This window comes from Anopheles aquasalis, chromosome 3 (assembly GCF_943734665.1).
Source record: "Anopheles aquasalis chromosome 3, idAnoAquaMG_Q_19, whole genome shotgun sequence".
NCBI classification, from domain to species: domain Eukaryota; kingdom Metazoa; phylum Arthropoda; class Insecta; order Diptera; family Culicidae; genus Anopheles; species Anopheles aquasalis.
In genome coordinates this window covers 35,704,064-35,719,961 of record NC_064878.1, presented here as the reverse complement: position 1 = coordinate 35,719,961, position 15,898 = coordinate 35,704,064, and the positions used below count along the sequence as shown (strand labels likewise).

The window sequence follows — 15,898 nt, the reverse complement described above, 5'->3', positions numbered from 1 at the left end:
AGAAAGCAGCTGAAGGATGATGTGTGATCTTTGAATCCTGTAATATGAGATGTTGTTTAGCAAAAAAATGGTCATCAGAATAGACGAACTGGGAGTTCGTGTCGTCTCTTTTGAACTATTTCTTGTGGGAAGATGACCTCTTTTTTAGATAGTTTCTTAGGTGTTTTAGGATGTTCAGAACGATGTGATTTATGACGACAAGGGGGGGGGGGGGGTGGTCTTCAGTATTTTCGGGCCAAAGAAAGGTCCATTCTTACGATTTTTTGTGACGTAATCATTCAACTTTATTTTTTCAAACAAATGTAATATTAAACTACAACTTGCATCAGTATTCAACAATTCTTTTCGGTTCTTCGACGAAAGTCACCAGACCCAGTGCCATCTTTCCACTTGAGCACAATGGGCACATGCCTAGGGTCCCGCGCTGGTTTGTTTGAAAATCAAAAATATTTAAAAAAAAACATATATTTTCCTTACGCTGGTTGGGGCCCCCATGATTGAAAGTACATTATTGGAGAAGTGTTCTTGAAATAATAGGACATGTTGTAAAATGTTTGGCTTCACGAGGGCGTGTTAAAGGTCGTGATCCTGATAATAAAGGTCGTGATCCTGTTGAAAGATTTTTAAGCTTTTTACCAATTACTGAGCATAAATCAGAGTATTTAGCAGAAACAGTTAGTAATTTTTTGGCTAGGTATAATATTCCAATTGAAGATTGTAGAGTGTAAAGTTATGATAATGCCGCCAATATGGCAGGAAAATATACTGGCTTGCAAATAACAGAAGCGTTAAAATTCATTGGTTCTAGTGCCGAACAGGCACTAGAAACTAGAGAAGAAGCTCTTTATTCTATCAAGAAAAATTGAATTTGATGGTAACTAACTGTAGCGGAGAACGCTCTTTTTCAAAATTAAAACGAATCGAATTCCTTATCGTTGATGTCAATTGAATCTGAGGTGCTAACGGACACAGATTTTGAAGAAGTAATCAATGAATTTGCGCAACTTAAATCTAGGAGGCAGCCGAAATGGTGGTCGGTCGAAAGAATTTGACGAAAGAATTCGACAGAACTTTGCCTTGAGTCTTTGAAGAGGTTCATCAGCCAAGAGAAGAGCAGTTCCAAAGTGCAAGGGTATTAGCGAGGGTATCGGATGGAGTGTCTATTGCATGGGACGCTTAACGTGCAGTCTCTCATTTTAAAGATGTTACAGGGTTACTACCAACGGGGGCAAGGGGGAACGGAAGGAGTTTTAATTGCGCTATAATTTAAAAAAAGGGGGACGGTTATCATAGTGTGCCCAGGCCCCCCCCAGAGGCTAAAGACGGCCCTGACCAGACCCACCACAAAAAGGTGCAGCCACGTGTTCAGCACGTGATCCAGGATCGCAAGGAGCATCAGGAACCAGAGGACCTCAACCACGGGCTCCTCAACAACAAGCCATGTGCCAAACAACAAGCCATGTGCCAAACACATCTCTCCATCCTTCCTACAATCGCTATCTGCTTGTTCTGTCTATCTATCGTAGATACAGACACAAGATAAGGTGCAGGCGGCGGCCACCAAGGCGAAAGATATGGAGGCGAGGGCCGGGGCGGCCACTCGGGAGGCCACTGTTCAGGAACAGTTTGCCTCAGGAGTTCAGGATCGCCTCACATGCGGGCTCCATTGCATCATTGTAAGTTCAGTACAGAATAGACCGTTTTCAACAACCCTTTTGTTCTTTTTTGAAGAGGAATTCACATTAGATTACATTTCGACCTTCGCTACGTAAAACCGGTGCAGCTTTCGGATGATCAGGTATGTAGGTACGTTCGGCTTTGCACTCCCCTACCCCTACCTTGGTAGTGTTTGGTATACCGCGACGCACGAAAGAGACTTTTGGTCTTAAGTCTCCCTACTACCGTGGGGTACGTCATGCGAGGCCCTCTTTTCTTTCCATTACACCGGCAAAACCGGCACGTGTGAACTGCCGTGGACCCCTTCGTGGCGGCGGCCCAACGGATCGGAAATTAGAGCCCGAAGTCGAAAGTATCGTTTGACTCCGGATACGATACAATACGATAGCTAGAAAAAATTGAAAAAACACGTGAAAGATAGAAATGATTCGGAATGCAGATTTTATTAATTTTGCTACTGACACAAGCTGTTTTGCCAGTATTTTCCGTCTTATTCCAGTTCGATTATGTTCGAGCGGTTTTAATCGGTCCATTTCCTTAAAGGTGGCTGGAACACAAACTGGCCGCAACCTAGCCCCTGCACCATTGTCACCACAACCAAGAGGGTGTCAGTGGATAATACATCCACGGGTGGAAGCAACCCAAAAGCCAAAAGAGCGATTTTTTTTATTAAAAAGTTTACATCCTGAGGAATAAGCCAGTAAGATAGGGGGAAGCGTATTCGTTCGCTTCGCCTTAAGAAAAGAACTTAAAATGGTACCTCCGAAAGACTCATTATAGTTCAGGTATAGACTACTCAAACGTTTTCAACGAACAAGATCTTTCCATTTCGATTTTTGAAACCCTTGTGAATTCGCAGAAGAAATCTAAATTGATCAATGAAAAGTTATTCGCACCAAGGAACAAAACAGAACCAAATTGTTATATTACTTGTTTATTATCTTTCTATTCGTATTCTCTGCACTCATCGTGTCGAGTTGTTTGCCCGACATGCGCGTGGCGTTGCTGTACGGATTTCAGATTGCGGTCACAGTTCTAGACGTTTCTTTTGTTATTGGCAAGCAGGCATCTTATGTCTAAACAGCGCATGCTGGTGCCATCTGCGTCCTCAGAAACATCAACTGAACAAACAGGCACGTAGCCGGTTCGTCATCTCGCCAATATTCGCTCCGAGTAATAACAAGTTAGTAGTGAAGCATCAGACTGAATCTCAAGATGTGGTTCGTGGGAACTTTGATTCTGCTAAGTTGGTTGAACGTGGTATTACCACAGTGCGACTTTCCTCAATCGCTTTGTTTCGATTCGCAATCGATCTTCCAAAAACTTGACGATCTCGAAAGTGCGATAGATGCCTTACCTACCGCGCCAGTTTCCACCGTGGATTTAGAAAGCTTGGTATCCCAGATAAAAGACACGATTCAACAACCGATCACATACAAAACGTGTGCCGATGTGCCAAACACTTATCCATCGGGGCTTTATTTGATGGCCGGCGAGTTTAGACAACCATATTATGCTTATTGCAATATGGATTATAGCGGTGGAGGTTGGCAAGTGTTTCAACGGAGATTCGATGGAGTGACCAACTTCTATCGTGATTGGGCCTCTTACAAGGCTGGCTTTGGCGACATGTCGTCTGGCGAGTTTTGGTGGGGTCTGGACAATCTATTCCGCGTAACAAATTTGGCCCCTCACGAATTGACGGTCGTGTTGGAGGACTTCGATGGAATAACCGCTTACGCCCGATACAGTGGATTCCAGATCAGCGATGAGTCCGATCTGTACCGGATGAACATCTTGGGAACCTACTCTGGAACTGCAGGCGATGCAATGAGAAGGTGCTTAGGCATGGCGTTCAGTACCTTGGACAAGGATAATGATATTTTTGCTGCAAGCTGCGCCGTACAGTACACCGGGGCATGGTGGTATTCAAACTGTCATGATAGGTATGCTATAACATTTCATTTCCAGCCTGTATCCACTAATAACGGTTCGTTTTTTCCCTTCTCCACTTCCTTAGTAATCTCAACGGACAGTATCTCAATGGCACCACTCCGGAGTTCGCTAAGGGAGTTACTTGGAAGCAATTTAGAACACAAAATTATTCGCTCAAACGCACGTTGATGATGATTCGCAAATTACCATAGGAGGTCATGTCGCATGAACGTAATAAATTGTCTTTGATTCAAACTTGCAAAAATCCAATCCTCTAATGTGGTTCAATGATAATCCGAAATGTGCTATTAAATAGCTAAATTGCGAAACCTTTTAGCTTATCTTCAATTATAGAGAGGCAAAAATTGTACATAAACGACCAAACAGAACTGGCAGAAGGTGGAGTCTATGGTCTATCGGAGGTGTAATCATTCCCTTTAACGTTAATATACGATGCCAAAGTAACTTTACAGCATTAAACATAATTTCTGCTGATATGAACGAAACATTTATTTATTCACAGGCATTCCCGCCTCTCGATCCGTGATTTAAGGAACATATTTACGAATAAGCATGGTAGAATTCTTCAGTGATTGTGAAAGTCCCTTGAAGCCTGCCCAAACCATTGCTGTCCTGGGAGCTGCTGTTGGAGTCACCCCACGATAAAATCCATTCAGATTGCTGAAAAGATAATCATTTGTTATAAGATATTACACGCCTTTTATCGAAAATTATCTCGAAACGAACCTATCGCCGCAGTTATTAAGCCACCATCCTCCACCCCAAACATTCGCACAGTTTGTGGTCGAAGATGCATCCGTGTCTTTATCCTGGGTCGAGAACTGTCTGTTAAGTGACAGTGACATAGAATTTCCTGCGTCCCCGGTAAAGTTTCCCAGGGACGTGATCTTAAACAGATCGTTTACATCGTTAAGCTGGAAGCTGCTATACCTAGCCGTTGCACTGGTACCGTCGAAGGCAGACATCTTTATGAGCAGTTCGTACTGCGTTTGGGAGGTTATTTTTTGAATGCGTGTCAGTCCGAGCCAAAAGTCTCCACTGGGGTGTCCGAAACCCGTGGCGTACTCGTTGAAACTACGAGTAAAATTGACTACGTCGGCCGTCCTACGCTGTATCACGGTCCATCTTCCGCCATCTTGTACTGTTTCACAGTAGTAGTACATCGGCGCGTCGTTTCCATCCTGAATGCGATATAAACCCGGCGGGCTAGTTGGTCCAATATCATCGCACGACTTGTAAATCTTCGACGAAGCCAACAGGTTAACAAGATCGGATCGTATCTTTACCAGTGGGTCTCCCGTGGGCAGACTTTGGACCTGTGTCGTCAACGATACCACTTGTTGTGAAAATATGTCAAAATCGGTGCAGGTTTGACGAGGTTCGGTCAAAAGTGAGAAAGAACCATCGCACAACCCAACACTGTACGCCACCACCAGCAGGATCGACAAAAGCGCTCGCTTCATGTTGGAACAAGAACACCGCACAAACTAACTGATTGCAACGGTCCTGTCCCCTCGATTTGGCAAAAAGCCACACGCTCATTGTCGAACAACAACCAAACCAAACAAAACTAGGGCAACATATGGCCATTGTTTAAACAAGTTGGCAACACGAAAGAAAAACAGCTCAGTGTCGCGCAGCCCCCGCATCACCCAACAATTTTGTGTATCTTGAAGCAATTCAATCAGTATCATTAATTTTTTTCTCCAAAACTTTCTACTTTATCATCTATCATACTATTAAAACAATGCGATTCCAATGCTGATCATGCCTAGTTTACTATCTTTTACCGTATAATGCAAGGTATGCGCAGCGAGTAACAGATTGATACGAATCATTGTTGTTATAATGCAAATAATTACATCAATTTGAGCATCAATCGAGTGTGCTGCTCATTGTCAAGGTACCGGTAGCACGGAACAACGATTACGGCGTTTTCCTTCCACTGCAAGTAAAGCTTGCCAGTTCAACGAATCGCCATTACATGTATAGCCTTAGCGTTGGTTACGTCGAAATGGAGTTGGTTAGGGTTTTAGTTTTCACCTTCATCGTGACAAAGGAACTAGTATTCGGTGTCACATTGTTGTTGTCGCAGTACCAGAGTGAACTGGATGAAGTTAAACTCTATTTCTACACACCGTGGAACGTTCTGTGGTCGATAATGGCTATGGTTCGTTATTGAAATTAATATTTGGCTTGTGTTTTTTTTTCTCTCTCAGACATACCACGCATGATGTTACCAAAGAAGACATCTATCCTTCTCTAGTTGTGCAGCCGCAAAAGCAATTTAAGGTGCTAATTCACGGCTGGAACGCTGACCGTGATCATATAGCAACGCGCCCAGTACAGAGTGCCTATCTGGTACGGAACGACTGTAATCTTCTGGTGGCAGACTGGTCAAACGTTTCGGCACAGTTATACCCGACAGCACGGAAGCTGGTGTTACCCGTGGGATTTCGTATTGCCAGCATTTTGGCTAGGTTTATGGATCAATTTGCTATCGGCCACAACCAGGTACACATCATTGGCCACAGTCTCGGAGCACATGTGGCTGGTAATGTTGGCCGCTACTTTGCTGGGAAATTGGCTCGAATCACTGCGCTCGATCCAGCCGGCCCTCTGTTCCGGCCACATTCACGCGATGCTGTCGCACCAACTGCAGCCCAGTTGGTAGATGTAATTCACACCGATGGATCCGTTCTTGGGGAACTCGTGCTGAGAGGACATATTGATTTCTTCCCCAATGGTGGCTTATCTCCCCAACCGGGGTGTGAAACTCTCGATTTGTTGACACTGCGTAAGACATGGTTTGGCCAAAGCTCGTGAGATTTCTATGGCGAATGGTCCGCTCTGCCTTCTATATTTCTTGTAGATGCATGCAGTCATTACCGTTCCACTGGGTTCTTTGCTGAATCAATCTTGCTGCCCAACAATTTTATAGCTGCCCAGTGTAACCTTCAACAGACTCCAGAAGGACAACCTCAAGGATGCTTACCAGTGTCTACCGATTTCTCCATCAAAATGGGCGAAGAACTGGACACTCTGTAATTATATCGTCAACGCGTTATTGCGTCCCTATCTAAAGATCTTTGTATTTATTTACATCACAAAATAACGTAACTACTTTTACCATTACGTTGTATCGTTTTAGTATTCGTGGAACGTTCTTTCTCCAAACGGCTCCTGTTCCTCCTTACGGACTCGGAAACATAACAATGCACTAATAGGAGTATAAAACCTATTTATTGAAACGTAAACAATACGCTCACATAACGAGCATTGCATCTTGTTGCCGTTACATCCGGCGATCGAGGCCAAAAAAGGTAAATCTTACAGGTTTGTGTCTGTTTAAACTTTGACTCTAAACCAGAAGTAGAGCGTTTGGTTAACATTAGCCTACGACAGGCTAACAAGAGCGTGATGCTAACATTAGATCATTAGATTTCATTCATATTAAATAGTTCAATACTGAGTCAAAATAGGATGGAATTAAAGGAAAGGCATCACAATTCTTCCCAATTCTTACCTATCCTAAAAGCTTCTTGTATCGTTACTGAACCATCAAAGATTTATACATCTGTGCATACACCTAAACTTTGTTGGGTTTATCGGCAATTTCATGTATGGTCAATTATTGTTCTTCGCCAGAGGAAGAGTCACCAAAGCTCAAGTATAATCCAAGTCATGTGGATCATTAATATCCCTCCAGGGAAATGGTTCGTTTGTACGATTCGTTGTGGTAGTTGTGGTCGTGGATAGCATCGGTGTACTTGCTCGTCTTAGCGCTATGTGCCCGTAAGCTCGTAATAGTTCTGGAAGAGTAAACAAACATTCTCGGTTAAGATAAAAGTCTCAATGTTAGGATATTAAATTTTAAAACCACAGCTAAAAGCAATACGTAAGTGAATAAAGAAACAATTTTCCACGTGTTACAGAGAGCCGATTTTCGAAAATTTACACCATTTTTATAAAAGAGCCCTCGAAGGTAATGATTATTCTTCGCTATAATAATTTACTCCAATCATTTCGGTCCACCTTAAAGCTGAGTTCTATTTTTTATTAACCATTCCTAATGTAAAAAACATGCGCGCTAAGAACGCCCATTAACAACAGCTTTAGATAATGATAATAGAATTAGCAATAATTATTGTGACAAAACATGCATCACTCAGCATCATGCACTCTAAACAAAATTAAAAAAAAATAAGTCAAAGAGTTTTTGCTTGCACCACGACGTATTGAATCCGTACCCTTTGCTACATAATACCTGATTGCGTACCGCAGCCACTCATTGGTTCCTGGTTTATTTTGCTTTGCTGATGGCGACGGAACATTCCTATCACAGCTTTCCTGTAAATCAAAAACATACGAATGCGTGTGTTAATCTAGGACATACGAAACATTGCACGTCCACTGCTTTAAACTTACCGAAAGTTCTGTCCACTTATGCAGTACAGAATAAAGTTGATCCCAAAATTTGTTATGAAAAATAGATAACAATAATACTGCACCAGTATGGTAAGATAAGAATGTCCTGTCTAGCGTGGGCATGTAGAAGACAAAAAAGGGACTCGTTTCATGAAAACATAACATTGTCTAAACTGCGACTATTACCAACCTCGACAAATGCACGGACTCGCATAACGTAGCTCGGTAAATTGAGACATACAAACACAGACGATACGATGAGCAGCATTTTAGTAACTTTCATCTGCGAGTGCATCATTCGATTATCTCCTATAGAACACGAAAACAGCGAGCAATAATAGAATGTGACAGAATTTCCGAAAATCGTAATAATCATTTGGATAATAACAGGAAAAGGAATATTACTCATGCTAGGCCGCCTCAGAATACCGTTGCGTCCGTTCGGATGGGACGAAAAGTACTGGAAGCTTACTTGCCTCCGGATGTCTGCATTTGATGATTTTCTGTAAGTTAAATAGTAATCGATAGCGTATTAATCCCTGTGCCTTACTTTTCTTGGTCGCTAAATATGAATCACATTATTACCTTTTTGGCAGTGTCATGTTACGCCTCAATCTCGCAAAACGCCACACCGTAAAGCTGGTGACCGAGTTCAGGACGACGATAATTGTAAATGGAACTACGAACACTATGATAGTGTCAATGTAATTGAAAATTTCCATTTGGTACTACAGGATGAAGGTAAAAGTGTAAAATTAACAAAAATGAACATTAAAAGGACACGGCTGGTTTCATAAGCATCATAAAACTTTTTAAATTTTATTCCAAAAGCGATTTGTCCAATGGCATATTCCGAAAAGGTTCAGAATATTCCAAAAACCGATCTGGGACCTAATAGGTGTACTTGTTGCATATTTATGAAAAGGTATTCTTCAGGTAGGTACATGTGTTTGTTGAATTATTTTCAAATTATTTATATTTTGTCCGTATCATCTGAACACCGTTTGATTTTATCAATGGCATGAAAGTAAGTAGGATATTTTTAGATTTTAATTGAAGCTTCAACGTTCAACATTATAATCAATGGTATTCAGTTCGTGAAATGTGCTGTTTCATCCACAACCACGCATCACAAAACGGATTGTCTAGTATCATGAGCACGGCTTAAGAGTTTATCGTGGAACCACTTGAAATCCTCTTCAATCACCGATTCACGATCTATTTATTAAAGAGCTGTTTTAAGTATGTTCTCACTGATTTTCGACCTTGCAGGCATATCGATAGACAAGTGATGTTTAACAGCAAACACCCACATCAATAAACATGGTCAATAATGTTTTATCACAATTGTTGTCTGCCCTTTTTGTTTCTTGATAGCTTTAAGCTTTAGCTTGATAGCTGATTTAAGCACGAAACTTTAAACTCACCTTGTACTCCTTCCGCATGTCACAAATAGTGTCATTGTTACGATCCGAAATCTGCGTCCCGGCGTAGAAAAAGTAGGGGACACTATGCACACTGCCGATCATCGTGAGAGTGGCGATAATTGTCTTGGCACGCCTCACAGTACACCAGCTCTGCCGTTTGAGAGGATACCGCACGACGATGAAACGCTCGAAGGTGAAGGCTACAACGTACCAAACGGAGAGGAAGCTACTAACGCCACTGGTGTATGTGAACAGCTGACAGTACGGTTCTCGTGTGTAGATGTGCACTTGGAAGAAGTTTAACCAAGTGACAAACAGCCCGACTAGATAGCACGTGTCACTGATCCCTAAGGCCGCGAGATAGTACGACGATGAAAGCTTTTTCAGCTTCGTGTTGAAGAATACGAACACGGATAGAATGTTGCCTACACTGCCTACTACAACCAGTAACGGAGTGTAGTAGAAATTTAGGAAATTTCCCACCAACTCCATCACAGCCTCCGTCTCGGTAATATTCATGACTGCACTAGTGCCGGCCATGGTTTTACGGCCATCGGCTGCCAGGGCCTGTATACTGCTACTGCTGCTGCTGCTGTTGCTGTCGTTCGCCATATGACGTCGTGAGATGCACAAACGATCCGCACTAAGGACCCGCGAGGATTCAACACCAACCACCGACCGATTCACAGCCCAAAGCGTTGACACTCAAAGTGCAGGTACAGCATAGTACAGGTATCCACTATTCGACCACTGATATCCAATCAGCGAAGTATTACCGGAAGCGGCCCACGGAAGACTGGTCCTAAGGCTGCGTTCAGTACGAAGCATTTCGAGAGCAACACCGATACGCCGTTTCACCTTTCTCACTATTTGCACTATGAATAGCACGAACGGTGGCCGTTGGTCACATGCTCATTTGAACCTCGTCCGATGTTGTTTGCTACCAATTTCGTGGCCGGTTGGCCAACAACTGAAGCTCACAGTACAATCGCTACATGTTAAATGACGACCAGCTACTCGTGCTCGTTTGCTGCTCATCCCTCGGTATAAGGCTGACAAAAAACTGTGAAAGTTCATGTTCCCAAATCAACCCGCGTTATTATCCCAAGGAAGGAAATCTGTGAATATCCCTTCCATATGCCCGTAGCATTTGCGCATCACCCGAAGAGTATCATCCGAAGATAAAAGATAAAGCTGTGCACATGCGTATCGAAGCGGAATTCATCTATGAACGAAGAGAACGATGCGACCAAAACTATCTCGTATCTCGGCAGTTCCGTTTTACATCTCGACCCAGGTGCACTCTAGAGCTGTGCTGATAGTTGCTCCTATCATCGTTTTAGTCTTTGCAGCGGAATAACGAAACTAAACGGAGCATACAAAATGAATCGATGAGTTTGAATGATGAAGAAACTAAACATTTAACGTAACTGAATGGTCAAACCGATTGTTGGCGCATTTATCACGTAGTAGCAAAGCATTGTGAAGTAATGAAGATTATTTTCATGAGCTGAGTAATTTGTTTGAGAACAAAATTTTCTGTATTTTGACGAGTTATTGTTTAACTCTTAGAAACCCTTCCTGTATTGAAGGGATCGGTATTGATTTATAGTTTTTTTTATCATCCAAAGTCCAACAGCATGTTCGGTATTTTCTCTGCTTCAGTAAACCTTTAACAGCTAGTTTTGGGAAGGAATGACGAAGGATTGAACCTGCCGAATCATACAGCGATGATTGATCGGTGTGCCAGAAACCTACCGTTTTCAAATCAATTCAGCTCAGTTATCAGTTTCCGGATGTTTTAACTAGACAACCGATCTATATCTGTAAAAGTATCTTGTAAATATTTTTATTGATTCAAGGGAAATGAACGGACTTTCAACGCAGCAGTTTTTAAAACTTGATCAAATATCCTCCGTTTCAACACAGGAAACAGTAACACTTTTCACTTGATAAAATTTGTGATTTCATAATCAGCCAGCTCACGCCACGTTGTGTTCTCGCCGGTGTCCGAAATCGTGGTGTTTCTGCGCATTTTAGAGCCATTAGAGCGAAGCACCAATTCTGTGAATGAAACAAAGCAAACCATTTTAACGTATTAAACTACTCGTAAATCCGGTATAGTGTTCAATTTACCTGTTACTTGAGTTCCAGACGTATGTTCCAGGTTAATCTGCCGGCGACTACGTTTTTGAAACATACCAAATACAGCTTTCCTGTTTTCAGTAGAACAGAAAATGAGCGGAAATACATAAAAGCTGATACTGAAGCGTTTGGGGCAATCGACGACTAACGAAACTTACCGAAAATTTTGTCCACTGACGCAATATAGTATAAAATTTATTCCAAAATTCGTCATGAAAAAAAGCTGACAAAAAGTTTGTACTAAGTAAAGGTTTGGATTCGGTTGGTTCGGGTCAGCCTGTTGAATGGAGAAACGAAGGAAACGAAGCAAAAGCACATTATTTACTGTTTATTAAATCTTCCCAAGCATGCTACATATTGTAACATACATTTTCAATTCGTCTTACCTCTAGATAAATTTTCACTCGTACAATGTAGCTGGGTAGATTGAGGCAAACAAATACAGTCGAGACGATAAGTAGCATTTTCGTTACTTTCATTTGGGAATTTGCAACTCGGCTGCGACCTATGCGATGGTAGATAAGAAGGAAAGTGAATTCTGTTCCCAACAAAAGGATGATGAAATCGCAAATATTTCATAACAGAACCCGGCATGTATCCGGTAACAATGGCTCGACACTTACTGAGGAGTTGAATCTGTTGGACGGCCACAGTACCGTTGCCAAAGAGCTGACTATTGGATATGTTGAGTTGTCTTCGCGACTCACGTATGTTGGCACCATAACTGCAAAATAACGATAAGGGAATTGTTCCAGGAATATTTGGAATAACGTTCACGCAACGAGCGCTTAGATAGTGTGCTAATGTACCTCCTTGGAATGGTCATCGTGCGTCGTATGCTTGCAAACTTCCACACTGTTAACGCTGTAAATGTGTTCAGAAGAACAATAATCGTAAACGGCACTACAAAAACTAGAATGAAGTCCAAAAAGTTGAAGACTGCAGCTTGTTCCTATGGTGGAAGATACGATGAAATTCTACTCAGATCAGGTGGAATAGGGAGACGCGAAATATATTTTTCGATTCCCTACTGTATTTTCACACATAAGGAAAAAAGCAACGAGAGTCTTTAGGATAAAATAATGTTTTAAAACAAAATAATAAATAATTTATAAAAGAAAGGTCAGCTATTGTTTCAAGATAAAAGAATAATTTCTTAAATTATCTACACAATTGGTGTCTTAATAATACAGTTCTCGTAACGAGTTGTTGACATTGTAAGTAACTAATTTGTAATTTTCCTGGAAGTTATGCATAAAAAAAAAATTAGCCATTAAACTGTTTAGCACTATTCACTTATAAATCTCCTTTTCCCATCCTCAATATTCCTGAATAGCTTCTCCAGCACAAGGATTAGGCAGGAGGAAATACTTGTTTTAGTTATCATAATTAACTTTAATTAATTAAGAAAATAAAACACGAGCTCTCCTTTGGAAAGCTACATCTAATCGTGTCAAATAACAATTCCAGTTTTGCAAAGAAATAATAAAAAAATCATCCTTTTCACAGTCGCTGGCAGGCAGCAGATCGTGGGTTTTTGTATGGTGTTGATTATCATTTACACTTACTTTATATTCCTGGACTATGTCACATAAGGTTTCATTCATAGGGGCGGAAAATTGTGGTGAGGCGAAGAAGAAAATCGGCAAACTGATCAAAAATCCACAAATTGTTAGTGCCACGATAACGATTTTGGCCCGTTTCACTGTACACATCGTTTGGCGCTTCAAAGGATACATTACGGCGATGAAACGCTCCACGGTGAATGCCACCACGAACCACACGGATAAAAAACAGCAAAGCGTGCTGGAGAATGTAAAGAACCGACAACAGATCTCCTGGATGTAGATTTTCACATCTATTAAATTAAGCCATGCTACGAACTGTCCTATTAAATAGAACGTATCACTTAACCCGAGGGCAGCCAGATAATAAGATGACGAAAGTTTCCGTAACTTTGTCTTGAAGAACACTAGCACGGAAAGAACGTTCCCGATGCTGCCAAAAAGCACTAGCGCCGGAACATAGTAGAAGTTGATTACACTCAACACCTCGGCATAGTAGAAGAATGTTTGCTGGTCAAGATCCAACGTTGGTGGAATGGTATCATCCGGAGCGAAGGCGGTGGCTTGGTAGTAAATGGCGGCGGAATCGTTGGCTGTGGTTATGGTGGCCACATTGATGGCACTTGGTTGAGTAGCTGGAGGTAACTGCACGTACGAACTGTAGGAAGTCATCAACATCACACTTGCTGTTGGCTCACTTGTGAACAGCGCCCTGCCGGCATCGTGTAAACCGGTGGTTCCATTCTGGCGATTCGTAAGCAGCAACATCCGGTGACTGGACCGATCGTATCCGTAATCCTCTCGCAAGGCGGTCTTGCTAGGATGTTCACCACTATTGAACATCATCATTTTTCGGCTGCACTTGCCCAAAGAGCAATAGTTACATTTTTACAAAATCAAGCGGTTATACCCTCTACACTTTCTAAACCATCACATTTAACACGCAAATTTTACACTCTAAATGTGTGCACTACTTTCCTCCAGGGTTGCTAAAAGATCGCTTTCAAAACATCCGTCCGGCCGGTAAATGATAGATCCTTCTATTAACTTCTTGGTGATGTCGAACGATTACATCTCTTATTTGAGGTATCTAGTAACGGACTGAATTTCTTACTCCGTACACCGAAACGGATCCATAAGAACCGAACCGAATTCACTTAAAGTTCATCATCCCCACCCAATCAAATTGATCACATCGTATCCTTATTTTTGTGAGGAGCGCTAACATTCAGACAATCCCCACTTAAACAAGGTGTGCGCATGTGCAATGCCCCCTCCAAAATCCTAATGAATTTTCGAAATGGATTCTAAAATGACTCACTGTGCAATGGATTCTTTTTGTTACCCTCGTTAACCTCATGTTGCTGAATGAGCAATTTTTTATTTGTGGTTGATTATTCACAAATTAATTATTAAATTTGAAAATAAAATTTCACATAAACAGTTTGAAAGATCTCTAATCATCTAACAAATTCAGAATTCGTACAAAATGTTTCATTATTTCAAACGAAAGATTTACAAATAGTGCAACAAAGAACTGTAGCAAACATCTGCAGCAAAATGTGGCTGATTTTTTCCAAAGCATTTGTACCCTGCGTGCACAACAGTAAATGCAGGGAATGGATATTCCCGAAAACGAAGTGATTCCGTTTGAATGTGGCGACGTGAACAAAGATGAAGCAGGCAATAATTCCACGGGAATATTATCCTCATGAACCAGGATATATTCAACAAGGACATCCATTCATCTATCATCTCAAAACGAAGTGATTCCGTTTGAATGTTGGCGACGTGAACAAAGATGAAGCAGGCAATAATTCCACGGGAATATTATCCTCATGAACCAGGATAGATTCAATAAGGACACCCATTCATCTATCATCGCTAGAGAACGAAGTGATTGCGTTTGAATGTTGGCGTCGTGAACAAAGATGAAGCAGGCAATAATTCCACGGGAATATTATCCTCATGAACCAGGATATATTCAACAAGGACATCCATTCATCTATCATCTCAAAACGAAGTGATTCCGTTTGAATGTTGGCGACGTGAACAAAGATGAAGCAGGCAATAATTCCACGGGAATATTATCCTCATGAACCAGGATATATTCAACAAGGACATCCATTCATCTATCATCTCAAAACGAAGTGATTCCGTTTGAATCTTGGCGACGTGAACAAAGATGAAGCAGGCAATAATTCCACGGGAATATTATCCTCATGAACCAGGATATATTCAACAAGGACATCCATTCATCTATCATCTCAAAACGAAGTGATTCCGTTTGAATCTTGGCGACGTGAACAAAGATGAAGCAGGCAATAATTCCACGGGAATATTATCCTCATGAACCAGGATATATTCAACAAGGACATCCATTCATCTATCATCTCAAAACGAAGTGATTCCGTTTGAATCTTGGCGACGTGAACAAAGATGAAGCAGGCAATAATTCCACGGGAATATTATCCTCATGAACCAGGATAGATTCAATAAGGATATCCATTCATCTATCATCTCAAAACGAAGTGATTCCGTTTGAATGTTGGCGACGTGAACAAAGATGAAGCAGGCAATAATTCCACGGGAATATTATCCTCATGAACCAGGATAGATTCAACAAGGACATCCATTCATCTATCATCTCAAAACGAAGTGATTCCGTTTGAATCTTGGCGACGTGAACAAAGATGAAGC

The 15,898-nt window shown here is 41.6% G+C and overlaps 5 protein-coding genes across 6 annotated transcripts; 2 read left to right on the top strand and 3 right to left on the bottom strand.

Annotated features, from left to right (window-relative positions):
- Positions 1–1,440: 1,440 nt before the first annotated feature.
- On the top strand, positions 1,441–6,926 carry LOC126576611 (uncharacterized). The gene is made up of 6 exons (XM_050237918.1): positions 1,441–1,506; positions 2,950–3,515; positions 5,626–5,772; positions 5,853–6,430; positions 6,506–6,677; positions 6,785–6,926. Exons 1-6 carry the CDS (start codon positions 1,441–1,443, stop codon positions 6,855–6,857), a joined length of 1,602 nt encoding a protein of 533 aa, XP_050093875.1. The 3' UTR covers positions 6,858–6,926.
- Positions 2,879–3,865, top strand: LOC126579073 (ficolin-2-like). The gene is made up of 2 exons (XM_050242330.1): positions 2,879–3,623; positions 3,698–3,865. Exons 1-2 carry the CDS (start codon positions 2,893–2,895, stop codon positions 3,822–3,824), a joined length of 858 nt encoding a protein of 285 aa, XP_050098287.1. The 5' UTR covers positions 2,879–2,892; the 3' UTR covers positions 3,825–3,865.
- LOC126579072 (angiopoietin-4-like) lies at positions 4,103–5,211 on the bottom strand. The gene is made up of 2 exons (XM_050242329.1): positions 4,360–5,211; positions 4,103–4,293 (listed from the first exon to the last, which is right to left on the bottom strand). Exons 1-2 carry the CDS (start codon positions 5,094–5,096, stop codon positions 4,161–4,163), a joined length of 870 nt encoding a protein of 289 aa, XP_050098286.1. The 5' UTR covers positions 5,097–5,211; the 3' UTR covers positions 4,103–4,160.
- Positions 6,873–10,259, bottom strand: LOC126579069 (neuropeptides capa receptor-like). 2 transcript variants are annotated; one of them, XM_050242327.1, is made up of 7 exons: positions 9,489–10,259; positions 8,647–8,789; positions 8,467–8,564; positions 8,252–8,370; positions 8,062–8,171; positions 7,901–7,983; positions 6,873–7,445 (listed from the first exon to the last, which is right to left on the bottom strand). In XM_050242327.1, the coding sequence occupies exons 1-7, from the start codon at positions 10,098–10,100 to the stop codon at positions 7,300–7,302; spliced, it is 1,311 nt and encodes a 436-aa protein (XP_050098284.1). In that variant the 5' UTR covers positions 10,101–10,259; the 3' UTR covers positions 6,873–7,299. The 2 variants fall into 2 exon arrangements, with proteins under 2 accessions (XP_050098284.1, XP_050098283.1); XM_050242326.1 differs by having other exon boundaries at positions 7,293–7,445; positions 8,252–8,564.
- Positions 10,260–11,419: 1,160 nt separating this feature from the next.
- Positions 11,420–14,240, bottom strand: LOC126579067 (neuropeptides capa receptor-like). Its single transcript, XM_050242322.1, has 7 exons — positions 13,202–14,240; positions 12,443–12,585; positions 12,257–12,357; positions 12,020–12,138; positions 11,792–11,910; positions 11,625–11,704; positions 11,420–11,552 (listed from the first exon to the last, which is right to left on the bottom strand). Exons 1-7 carry the CDS (start codon positions 14,045–14,047, stop codon positions 11,434–11,436), a joined length of 1,527 nt encoding a protein of 508 aa, XP_050098279.1. The 5' UTR covers positions 14,048–14,240; the 3' UTR covers positions 11,420–11,433.
- Positions 14,241–15,898: the final 1,658 nt, after the last annotated feature.